Source organism: Propithecus coquereli, unplaced genomic scaffold, assembly GCF_000956105.1.
Source record: "Propithecus coquereli isolate 6110/MARCELLA unplaced genomic scaffold, Pcoq_1.0 Scaffold7, whole genome shotgun sequence".
In the NCBI taxonomy this organism is placed as follows: Eukaryota; Metazoa; Chordata; class Mammalia; order Primates; family Indriidae; genus Propithecus; species Propithecus coquereli.
The window spans coordinates 12,563,297-12,576,999 of record NW_012153062.1 but is presented as its reverse complement, the minus strand read 5'-3'; the positions used below and the strand labels follow the sequence as shown (position 1 = coordinate 12,576,999).

At 34.8% G+C, this 13,703-nt stretch overlaps 1 protein-coding gene across 1 annotated transcript in view; it reads right to left on the bottom strand.

Annotated features, from left to right (window-relative positions):
- COL24A1 (collagen, type XXIV, alpha 1) overlaps window positions 1–13,703 on the bottom strand; it is a 342,918-nt gene that overhangs the window by 187,955 nt on the left and 141,260 nt on the right. Inside the window, exon 19 of the mRNA XM_012661028.1 lies at window positions 3,707–3,760. Within this exon, the coding sequence (XP_012516482.1) occupies window positions 3,707–3,760 (54 nt within the window). The remainder of the gene's footprint in view (window positions 1–3,706; window positions 3,761–13,703) is intronic.

Genomic DNA, 13,703 nt, shown 5'->3' with positions numbered 1-13,703 from the left:
AGTAGCTGGGACTACAGGCATGCGCCACCATTTCCGGCTAGTTTTTTCTATATATTTTTAGTTGTCCAATTAATTTCTTTCTATTTTTAGTAGAGACGAGGTCTCGCTCTTGCTCAGGTTGGTTTTGAACTCCTGAGCTCAAACAATCCGCCTGCCTCGGCCTCCCAGAGAGCTAGGATTACAGGTGTGAGCCACTGCACCCGGCCTCCAAAATAGTTTTTATCTACAGTTATTCAATCAATCATCCATTCAATCAATATTTATTGAGTCATTTATATGTGCTTATGCATACTGTTCTGGTTATTGTGATATGTATAAAATCAATTATTCTCTTCTCTCAGAAAGGTTAAGTCTAATAGAAAGACAGATAAACACATCAGCAGTTATAATATATGAAGATAAGTGTCTGATAGAGTTTTTCAGAAATACAGAGGAAGAATGTCTCAATTAGATTAAGGAGGAAGAAAGCTTCCTGAACAATGTGATATGTGATGTGTAGGTGTTAGCTAAATAAAGAAGGGTACAGGAAGGTAGAGAGATATCCAGACAAAAGAACAGCATGTAAGAAGCTGTGAGATTTGAATAAGAATGACATGGTTTGGTATTCTAAATGGTCTGGCTGAAGGGAAGCTTTTGGAAGAGAGATGTTAGATATGACTGTATAACTACAGAGTTACAGAGAGAGGGTTAATTTATAAAGAACCTTGTATAAAAAGTAAAGAAGTACAAGCCTTAACCTGGGAGCTATGGAGATCACTGGAGGATTTAAGCACAAGACTGAGATGATTAGATCTACACTTTAAGGAGATTATTCCATCAGCAGCTTGAAGGTAGATGTGAAGAAATGCCAGACTGGAGGTAGGAAGAACAACTGGAGAACTATTATACTAATCCTGGTGAAAAGTAAAGAGGGTCTAAATTACAACATTGGCAGTCAGAATGATTTTTAAGAGCAAAGAAGGGAAATTTGGAGTCAAAGGAGAGATTAGCACAGAGGTGATAATTGATGGCATGAGGTTGTTCAGGAGTCAGGAGAGGATGTGATGCAAAACACATGTGTACTTGAACAGGCAGAGGAATACTTCTATGAAAACAAAAAGGAAGAGGGAAAGACCACTGTATATTGGAACAAGTTTGTAGGTGGCAGGTAGAATTGCCACATAAAATACAGGACACCCAGCTAAATGTGAAATTCAGATAAGCAACAAATAACTTTCAGGATAAATATTCTCCATCGCACCACAGGTTTCCTTTTCCTGAATGCTATATATTCCACTTATCTGCTTCACAAATTCCTACTCAATTCATCAGCTCAAGTGCTACCTTCTCCCCAACCCTGTACTCTCACAATATTACATATTATATATTACTCATTTTGATTATTATAAAGGTTTTCCTGCACATTGTTCTACAGATTGTTCAGTTTCTTTTTTCTTTTTTTCATTTTAGCATAGTATAGGGGTACAGATGTTTAGGTCACGTATGTTGCCCTTACCCCCCCTCCCCCCTAAGTCCGAGTTTCAAATATGTCCATCCTTCGGGCGGTGCGCATTGCACTCTTTGTGTATGCATATACCCATCCCCTCCTCCCTCCTCCTCCCTCCCCCCTCCCCCTTGCCCAACATCCAATAGATGTTAGTCTTATATGTGCATTTATGTGTTGATCAGTTAATACCAATTCGATGGTGAGTACATGCGGTGCTTGTTTTTCCATTCTTGGGATACTTCACTTAGTAGAATGCGTTCCAGCTCTATCCAGGAGTATACAAGAGGTGCTATATCACCATTGTTCCTTAAAGCTGAATAGTACTCCATGGTATACATATACCACATTTTATTAATCCACTCATGTATTGATGGACACTTGGGTTGTTTCCACATCTTTGCAATTGTGAATTGTGCCGCTATAAACATTCGGGTGCAGATGTCTTTTTCATAGAGTGTCTTTTGTTCTTTTGGGTAGATGCCCAGTAATGGGATTGCTGGATCGAATGGTACTTCTAATTGTATCTCTTTAAGGTATCTCCATATTGCTTTCCACAGAGGTTGCACTAGTTTGCAGTCCCACCAGCAGTGTACGAGTGTTCCTATCTCTCCACATCCACGCCAACATTTATTGTTTTGTGACTTTTTGATAAAGGCCAGTCTCACTGGAGATAAGTGATATCTCATTGTGGTTTTGATTTGCATTTCCCTGATGATTAGAGATGTTGACCATTTTTTCATTAGGTTTTTTGGCCATTATTCTGTCTTCTTTTGAAAAGTTTCTGTTCATGTCCTTTGCCCACTTTTTGATAGGGTTGTTTGATTTTTTCTTGTTGATTTTCCTGAGTTCTAAGTAAATTCTAGTTATCAGCCCTTTATCAGATTTGTAGCATGCAAAAATTTTCTCCCATTCTGTAGGTTGTCTTAAGTTTCTTGAAAGTAGGAATCAGGACTTTTTTTCTTCAAAGTAGGGATCTGTGTAGCCTTAGAGTCTAACACAATGGCTATCACATCAGAGGTAGCCAATATCTGCTCAATGAATCAATGTCCTATTTCAGATATTTATTATTTATTGCCTACTTTTTTTCTAGTTCATCTCCCTACCTGCAATTTCTTTCCTCTTTAAACCATCCTCCATACTGACATAAGAGTATCTTTTAAAAACATAACTATCTAATATACTTTACTATTTACATATCTTTGATTACTTCATGATCCCCACAGGATAAAGTAGAAACTCTTCAGCATGGTACTGAATATTCTGCACAATTTAATCCCCAAACTAAGTGGTTAAAAGCTCAGACTTTGAAATCATATCTGGGTTAGAGTTCTGGCTATACGACTTAATAGTTATGAGACTTTGAGTGAACAGCTTTATCATCTGTAAAATGGGGATAATAACTACCTCATAATGCTGCTGTGAAAATTAAATGAGATAATATCTGTAAAACATTTACTAAAGTACTATACTACTTTACACTATAGTACACTAACAAGCTATAGCTATTACTAAAATCCTTCCCAGCTTCATCTCTTATCACTTCCTCTCTCTTTAGTTACATTTATACCTTCCACAGAAGCTACACTTCGTAACTTGCCAAATCTCCAAACTTTAGGCTATTTCATCCTTGCATGTAATTATTCACAGTGCTTTATTTGTTTACAATGCCTATTCCACATCAGCCTGCATGACAAAGCTTGGTATTTAAAATTTTGCTATGGATAATTCCTAATATACATACAAAATAGTAAAGAAAGTTAAAAATGCTTAGGTTTCTTCACGTATTTTGTGCTCTGTAAAGGTTCTAGGATAACATAGGCTTTCTTTTATTTTAATTAATGGATATTTTACAAGCCCTATAGGGTTTTAGTGGTCAGATAATTCTCATCTATTTCAGCTGTTAAAAATCTCAGCCATTTATATGCTATAGCTTTTTAGAGTTGGGTTTTTTCCCCCATCTCTTCCAATAAATTCGTTTTGAGGAATTTATATGCTTTGCAAATATTGTTACCCTAGTCTAAGTCCATATCAAACCACGAAAATAATTTTCAATTAACTGAACTTTGAAAAAAGTTTGTTAAATGTACCTGAGACAGCACAACAATATTCTTAAATGTTCTGATATTCTTAAAATGTTTTTTCCCATTCACTGAGACTCAAGATTAGAAAATTCTAGGTATCTATAATTCTTCAGTCTCTCTCTCTCTTTTTTTTTTTTACCTTTGGTCCTTCAGGGCCGTTTTGTCCAGGAATCCCAATATCTCCTGGAAAACCCTAGGGAATATAAAAATGTAGAGTTTACTCCACAGAAAATTATTTCAAATTTCTTAAACATATAAAAATTCCCTTTACCTTTCTTTCATGTCCAGTTAAAACAATTTATACTCCACAAAAATTCAATATTAAAGATTAGTTACATTAGGCAGTTAACATTGGAATACAAAACTTATAAAGTGTACTAAAACAGAATTTACCTCTTCAGTTATTCACAAACAATCTTCAGACCCAAAGAAAGTCCTCTAGTTCAGTATAAGAGAGTGGAATTCTTATTCAGAAATTATCCATAACTTGATTTAAGTCAAAAAGGTGTGTGACATGTTCTTTCAATGTCATATGGGACACAGGGCCACCAAAGAATAGGTGAATGTACTTTGTTAGACTCATTTGTTTACTAAATCCATGTCAACTTGTAGATTTTTGTTCAGTAGAGATGCAAATCAACTTCTGTTCAATAAAAAAAAAAAATAATCCCAAGGGTTATGGCTTAATATACAGGATTAATGAGCTTTGATCTCACTCTACTATATTATCCTAACATTCCCATATTTAGTTGTCTATAAATACTTAGTTCCTCAAATGCTCTTTGAACTCAACATCTTACTGGTTCCATCATTAATTATTAATAGTAAGTGGAATAAAATCTGTAACCCATGTTTACTTTATATTTTCATGATAATCATTTTACCTTTTTGGAAACTACACTAGCAGTCTAAAACAGTTGGCTCAGGAAATAGAAATTGACCACAGTGCTAAATAAAATCTGTGCTGGGAAAAGGCCTAGAATATTTCTCTAAAATGATTAGATTAAAATTCTTGCTAAAATAATGGATTAGAATGTGATTCATCAAGATGAATTTCGATAATGATAATAAGCTAATAATTGTGGTGTTTCTCTTGTATTGAAATTGTCACAGATGAAGCTGTTTCAATGTTTTCCATTAACACAGACAAAGAAAAAAAAAGAAAGAAGCATCTTTAAAAGTAAAGAAGGCTGCAATTAAAATATGAATGTCAGCAAGAAAAAGTAGTTTAGTAGGGAAATAAATATGACAGAAATAAAAATTCCAATAAATAATATGGAACAGCAAAGTTGATTCTGAGATACTTGCTCCAGAAAGAAAAATAAGAAAGTTATACCAACTCGTCCAGTCTGGATTAGGACAGAAATGCCTTGACTTGGATTTAAAACCTGGATCCTGTGAAAAAAAATATAACTTGGAGACATATCTGACAAAAGAAAAAGCAGCAGTAACAGAAAGACTGATCACAGGATCTATCAGATTTCTGGAATGTTCTGGAACAGTTTAGTACAGATATGTTTAATACAGATTTGTTGATTGCTTTACTAATTGAAGGGTGTCAAGTTCACCTATGTTAATATTTGTATATATGACCATTTATAAAATATTAGATGCTTTTCCTGATAATTTCATGCCCTTTCTCTAGAACACATCCTTTGTTAGTATGTTTACTGTGTGTGTGGTGGGGAATTCTTGTGGACTTGAATCAAGACACACTATTCTAGTTCCTGTTGTAATACTAGCTAGCTGTTCAAAATTGAACTCATTATCTTCCGCATTATGCTCCTCCCACATCCTGTGTTCGCTATTTGAGTGAATGTTACCTCAATCCACCAGTTTCCAAGCCAAAAATCTGTCCATCACCTTTGACTATTTCTTTTTCCCTCATCACCACCGCCACCACTTTCCCATCATTTACTAAGCCCGTCCATTCCACCTCCTAATTCCCTGTCAGTCTGAGCCACTTTTCTCTATGCCTGCCTCCACTACCCAAGGGCAAGTCCCTATCCCTAGCCTCCAAACTACTCTTCTTGCTTTCATTCATGTTCCCATCCCCTATACAATGTATTTTTCACTCTGTAGCTAGACTGATTATTCTATGCAAATATGATCATGCTTTGTCACTGGCCTTAGAATAAAATCCAAATTCCTCAACACATGGTTTACAGGGATTTTTCATTCCAGTCACTGAACAATTTTCATACTCTGAAGGTATACACTCTCTTTTACTTCTGGCCTTTTGCACATTCTGTTTCCTCCACCTTGGAGAACTTTCCCTTAATTCTCTTCACCTAGAACACTTCTGTTTTAAATAGAAGACTAAATAGTATTTAACTTTCAAATCTTTCTTTGACCTCCATACCTTGAGTTTGATCACTTATAAATAATATCACATCATCCTTGGGTCCTTGTTTTGTTTTCCTCATCAGATTGTAAACTCCTTGAGTGCAGTTTTATGTATTATTCACCACCATATTCCCAGCAAGTAGTACAACACCTGATACACAGTAAATGCTGAAAAATGATTTTTGTTATTGTTGAATGACTGACTTGTTTGGGTTTTTTTTTTGAAAGAAAGGACATGTTCGGTGGCTATTTTTAGCCCCTTAGTACTGATTTACAACCAGTACCGAGTACTGGTTCAGAGATTCCATATGGATAAACTAATAATTCCTGTCCATCTTCCAGATGAGCCTGGAACACCTTGTCATACCAGAAAACAAGTTATAAAGCTATCAAAACTAGAGTCATGTTGAAAGAACTCAGTAGGTGCTTAAGGAGGATCCCACTGGACAGATATGGGGCAATATGAACTTCAATAAGGATAAGAATTACAAAGGATTGGAACATATCAAATATATTTAAATTCATAAGTTCACAATGATACAACAACAAAAATTGCTCATGTTCAAAAGATGAAAGAAAGCAACTCATCTTGAAATATGGTAAACAAAGGTGAAGAATCAACCATTTATTCTGCCTTTCCTATATGTTCTGTACCACCAGTAACCAAATAGTAGATGAGGTGATGTATTCCAGCCAACAAATGAAATACAAATTAAAAGGTGATAATGTGGATTAAAAAAAAAAAAAGGAAAGAGCAGAGTAAGACAATCTCAATTTTGCAATCCCACAAACAACCTTATGAATCTAGGCATTGAACATCTACTGTTACTAACATCTCAAAAAATAGAGATAACCAGACATTGTATGCTTCTTGTTGAAACAACCAAGTCTTGTCAAAAACCAACCAACCAACCAACATAAATAGGATCAGGTTTCTGTATGTAACTACTGATTTGCAGGAAATACATAGAACAAAGAAATATGTGGAATTACACCATGAGACTACTATAATCAGTAAAATCCAGACGGTGGGAAACTCTATAGGTCAAGTGACTAGGGAGTTTCAACAATTAAATTGTAAGGAGGAAACAGGGAATGGAGAAAGAACTTGTAGATGGAAAGGCACAGCAAATAAAACGAACAAGCCTAAGCTATAGTTTTTAAAGATGCACACTTGAGTGATAAACTATAAAAGAAAAACAATGAGAAACTGCTCACTTTGGGGAGTAGAGATGGGTTTGTGGTTAGGTTGGGACACACAGGACTTCTGCAGGTAATTGGCAGTTTTATTCTTAGACTGTGTGGTAGTTACAAGAGTGTTTGTCTTGGAATGGTCTGTGATATACGTTTGTTTTATATAGTTTTCTGTGTCTATGTTTTATTTTCAATTAAACAGTAATAAAAAATTGCTGTGATGACTTTTGGGTAAACATTGAATATTAGACATATGTGTGTATTTCTGCTCCTTCTTAAAACTTCATTAAAATATAAGTAAATATTAAAAAGACATAAAAAATGCCAAAGCCAAGGAGAATAGGAGACAAAAGATGTCAACAAATCCGATCTCATATTATACACATACAAGTTGAATATTTTAAAATCAAAACTCTATTGAAAAGCTCAGAAACACATTAGCACAGTTATTAAAAGGAAAAAAAGTCTCTATATCCTTCTCATACAGGATAGCATAGAAACTTGGCCAAAGACCCTTTTCATTATTTTGAAAATTCATACTTGAGTTACTACCAAGTAGAGATCTTGCCTTTTAAATAATAAATTTTAAAATATAAAAACCAGCATTAACTGGATCAACTGAACTTTAACAATAATATACATCTATAAAGGGAATCTTTTTTTTTAACTCTTAGATTTAGTGCTTAACATGTAAATCAAACAACCAGATATGAGCATCTTTGCTAAGTATCAAAATTTCAGAGAGATTACAGATTGAAAGATAAAAGTACATCATTAGAGTCTATACTTTTCATTTTTAAAAACTACGTTGGCATGAAACTATCCAGGAAGTAAAGTAAAAAGAAAAACTGATAAAGATGCTCTAATTCTTTTTTTTAATTTAAAATAACTTAGAAATAATGATGTGTCAAAATATTTTCTCCCACAAGGCTCTTTGCTCAGTTATCATATCACAAATGAAAATATAATATCTTAGTAAGGAAAAGGGACAGCAGCCTGACTTCGGGGGCCTTCTTAATAGAAACAGTATGACTGCCAATTTTTACCAAGAAGCAGAAAAATGAAGTAACTTTAAAAATAATAAGTGAAAATGTGTCTTCTATTTTCAGACCTTTCACATCTTTTGCTGCACTGAGAAGAGTGACTCAGCATTTTCTCCAGTAAAACATTAAGTTTTATTATTCTACATTCACTAGAGGCTGGAGACAAATTCACATGCATTTTTTAAAGCAAAACCTGGGAACCAAAGCACTAGCAGACCCCATTAGTTTCCTGGGAAACATAAAAGTAAAATATTGTCATTCTCATTTGGCAGTAGCCAGAAGTTTGGAAGCTAGAGTGTCCAAACAGAATAAATATGTGATGCTCTAAAGCATACATTGAGCACTTTAGTAGTTCTCCAATAGAGGTGATAAAGTCTCTGTTTTCTATTTAAATATATAGGCTTTTCATTTAGAAAATGGTAAATGGATAAACAATCAACAAATAAGTACATCCAATGGATAAACTAATTATGGTGTATTCATAAAATGGAACAACCTGGATGTAGCAGCCTGGATGAATTTCAAACATCTTATGCTAAATGAAAGAAGCCAGATAGAAAAAGAGTACATACTATATGAGTCCATCGATATAAAAACTTTGGAAAAGTCAAATTAATCCATAGTCACAGAAAAGCAGATCAGAGGTGGCCTGGAAAGGGAGTGGGCAGGAGGGACAAAAAGAAGGTGTTACAAAAGGTAAGCAAAGAAATTGCTGGATTTGACAAATATGTTCACTATCTTGATCTTGGTGATGGTTTCAGAGGTTATACATATGCAAATACTTATCAAATTGTACAATTTAAATATATGCAGCTTATTATGTGTCAGTTATACCTTGATAAAGCTGTAAAAAAAAAGGAAATTGGTATTGGGTATTTTAGATCATCATTTGCTTTGACGTAGGCAACAGTTTGTATGGATTTAAAGACCTTAAGAAAGAAAATAGAATTTATTCATTGAACTACTCCCCAGATAAAATCAGTGGAAATCAGATTTTTGGTTTGTTTTAGAGGTAAACAGCATGTTAAATTATAATAATAGCTTCAAAACAAAGTATATATTTTGGAAAATTCAAATTTTCTAATATTTTGTAAGGTAGCTTTAAAATATTCTGTTGTTATCTATAAGAGTGACACTTAGACCATTTAACTCTCTTGAAAAATTTCTAATTCTCATTGATTTTTATATCCATTGTGCTTTAAATACACAAGAACATCATATAGTTTGGCCTATATTTATTTTCTGAGTAGTTTATAAGTCTAAACAAAGTAGAGATGAATAGAACCCTTGGAAAAACAATCATTAAAAAAGATAAAATTAATAAAGACAACATGTAAATCACGAATTCCTAGAGGGCAAAGCTATGCAAAGCTTAGGCTTGTGTTGGGCATACACTATATTCAATAAACATTTGATGGCCTGATTTGATGACCAAATTAAAAATGAATTCAATCTGAATAATTACATTTTTAACTATGTAGTTTCAAAAGTTATCCTTTGGTGAAAAAAAAAAAAACTAGCATAGCTTCTATAGGTAGGATTAAAATCTTACATATTCAAACAAGAAAGAAAGCATCCAGAGGGAGCGAGGTTCTGTAAGGGAATAATTTAGTTTGAGACAGGGATCCAGAATATAGTCATAAGGTTTTGTCCTCTAGTACTTGTGGAAGGACATGTCATGCCAGTAATATGGTGAGTCCAAGTAGGAAAGTAATAAAGATTAAAATGACCTTTTCTGAATGAGAATAATCCATCCAAATATTAATCCCAAAAATATTTTAAGAGGCAAAAGTAATAAATTCACTTTCCCAGTATGCTATCGAAACTAAACTTTAGCACAGAGCAGCATGTAAACTATAAATGGAAGAATTCTTCTGTCTTCTGAGAAAACCACAAACAGACGATATGAGCTTATGGAAAATGCAAAATAAAGAATCCATCTAGGTATCTGGCTCTCTTTCATTCTCTTTGCTGTTTTAGATCTAAAAATCTATCAAAAACAGGGTTTTTTTATTACAACATTGTTGAAAAATTTTGCAATTATTACATTCATATATTTTACATTTTTGTCCATATACTTGCAGAAAATATAGCATAGCCGAATTCCTAAAAACTCAGCAGACAAAAGTCCACAAAACAACAAAGACAATAAAATTCCTTATGACACAACATACAGTCTCTGTTTCACATGAGACTTTAACTAGTTATCACGGTATCTTGGAAATCACTTTTAAAGCAACCTACAGAGTTAATTGGGAACTCCACTTCTATTCCTCTGAAATCCACACAAAACTATAGGAAACTAATAATTTTAAAATAAACTACTCTGACCATTATTTGATATTTAGGTTTGGATAATCCATAGTGGCAAAAAACATGGTAGCCTGGGGAGGGCAGGGGAAAGAGAGACAGAAAAGAAGGATTACAAAGGCAAACAAGGATGTTTGGGGGTTTGATGAACGTATTCAGTATCTTGATTTTGGTGATGGTTTCATGATTTGTACATGTCAAAAATTACCAGATTGTACAATTTAAATATATGCAGTTTGTTATATGTTAATTGTACTTCAATGAGGTTGTAACAAAAAAAAGTAATTGGTACTTGGTGTTTTAGATAATCATTCCTTCTTAGTAGGCAACAGTTAGCAATGATTTGAAGATCTTTAGAGAGAAAATAGAATTTATTCATCGAACTTGTCCCCAGATAAAAATCAGTGAAGCTCAGATTTTGAATTCTTTTGGAGGTAATAGCATAACCATTAATTGATACATATGCCTGGATAAGTATAATTTTGGTACTCAGTATCTATATACTCATTTAGAATTCTTATGAATGTCTTAATTAAAGAATATCAGTTAACTTGTCCAACACATAGTTACTACATATCAGGCACTGTTCTTGGCATTGATCTTATACTAGAGAACAATAAAAATTCCCTAGTTTGATTGAATGTATATTCTGGAGACTCTTCATCTTAAAGATTCTCTCCCTTTCAGTGTGTGTATGTTTGTGGTAGGGAGTGGGAAGTTAAGTGATTACAAAAGCAGATTTATATTGTTATGAGGAATTGGCCTGTATCGATTACCTACTTTTGTTTTAGATACACAGCTATGGGCTGGAGGCCACTCTACATTGTTTCAAATTCTCTTTTTCCAAGTGAGATTCATATTTTGTTTCTAAAATACAGGTATATTGATTAGTTGAAATGTGGAAGCATATTTAGGACTCATTGAAAAGAGTGCACTTTACCCTGAGAACCTGGCCTTGGAGCTGTAAGTGATAATTAGCCATACATTGGGTTACATTCCCTTGGGGAAGGAAGAGCATATTTTCAGCTGTTTGGGTAGCTGCACTGTTAGGTAGAGGCATTTTTAAAACTGTATAAGCGAGAAGAAAGGTTTATGTAGATACTGGGCACCAAAGATATGGAATGTAGAAGAAATTTTTTAATCAGCTCACAACCTCTTTGGGGAACCACTATTCTCCACTTCTCAGTCCATGTATACTGGTCCACATCCCAGTTTCTAGAGGTGGGCATATGACCCAAACCTTGCCAATTACAGTATCCCAGTCCATGGCTGTTGTGATTGATTTAAGGATGATAATATGATCCTAGTCTGACTGGCTGAAGTCCTCCTAAGAATTTTTGCTAGAGACATAAGGAAAAAAGAGTGTTTTCTTTTTGCTAAGATTCCTAACTCTTACGGCAATATAAGCCTAGTGTTATAAATGATCAACTTTTCCACGATGTGTTCCTGTGAACAAAGCCAACAGGGATAAGCCAGGCTAAGAGTTAAAGAGTGTCTTGGTTTTATTCATTGAGTTTCTACATTCAGCCAAACTTTTAGGCACATGCTCTGCCTGATTTTTCTGATTACATTAGACAATCTTGATTTTTTTTTTTTTGCTTAAAACTGTTTGAGTTAGGTTTCGATCACATTCGATGGAATGAGACCTAACTAAAACATTGAATTATTTGCAGTTCTTCATTATACACTTAGCTTCTGCAGACATCTGTGCTTTTACAAATGCTGTTCCCTTTGCCTGGAATGTCCTTGCCATTTTGTTTCTGTTTGAGAGATCTCTACTGTTTCTTCAAGTTGCTGTTCAAACAGCCATGTTTCTTGGAAGTGTTCCTTAACTCTCTGCCCCAGCTTCCTTCATTATGCAACTTGTTACTAACTCAAATGTAACATGGTCTATGAAACCTTTCATGGTCCACCTCAGTCAGAATCAGTAGCTTGTTCCCTTATATTCCTACTGAACTGTTAATAGGGCAATGATTTAGCACCAATCATACTATATTCTAATTGAGGACATATTTCTCTATTCCAATAAAATGTGAGCTCATGGAAGAAAATGAATGTATCTCTCCCATTTTTTTACCTCCAATATTTAACTTAACATGTCACTGGGAGATAATTCTCCATTGGTTCCTTGCATTCCACACATTAAGCAAATGAGGTATTGAATATCCATTGTTCCAGACTATTGTTTCAGAGATTTTTGTATAGCAAAGGTAGAGATGGTGTCTCCCTCTGTAGCAAAGGGCAGGAATGCTTGCTGTCCAAGATAATAACGATAATGTCTCTTTATGGAATACATTATCTTTTATGACTGCCCCATTATAAAAGATTAAGTTTCTCTAAACTCAAGATTCCTCTTTTGTAATGCAACCCACTGTATCTGAAGGATCATCTAGCCCTCTTCTCATCACCTTGTGGGAAGTGGAGCTCAGTCAATCAGTGCAAAAATGTTGATACTTTGGAAACTGCAATTGCTGAGAGTAATAAACTGCCTTTTGTCTCTGTCCCAAGATACTTGTGTCTTTTATCAGGATCCTTGAAAATGTTAGGCTTACTTGTTGGCTTGCAGATAAGATAAAATCTCAGATCCTGACAGCTCTGGTGATGAGCATGGGATACTGACAGAGACACAGCTTTCTGGAAGAGGAAATATGAGGGCCTTGTGAGATGATTAATAGGACTTGAGAGTAGGTCATGGAAACTGGCAGGGAATATGTCAACCAAATGTATGGTCGATCAGGCAATAAATGGTCCTCCACTTTATTGCCTGGTAAAAGGAGGAACTGAAGGAGATGGCTGCAGGCTAAGTACTGGGAAATAGGTTTCAAAGATAGTTGCCCTCCTTGTCGCTCACTCTCCTCTAGGCAGAAAAGACTCCTTCATTAATCTGGTGAGCAGCCTCAGGTCTGCTGCATTGTAATAACCAGTACGACAATTCATCCCGGATAGGCAGAAGATTCCATCCCCTTTCAGACAATAGTTACAGAGACTCCCATCTGCAATGAGTATAAAAGGAAGGAAATTTGTGATCACTACGGCAGAAACCAGCCAAATGAATGGAATTTAGGTTGGTTCACTTGGGAGATGGGAGGGCAGGTCTCATATTTCTTCACAAGAATTATGATATTTATTTATTTTTGTTGCTGCGGCGATTGCTTTGGGGTTCTTCTTCAAGAATTCCTTACCTAGGCCGATGTCTGAAAGGGTCTTCCCAACATCTTCATTTAGAATTCTTAAGGTTTCATG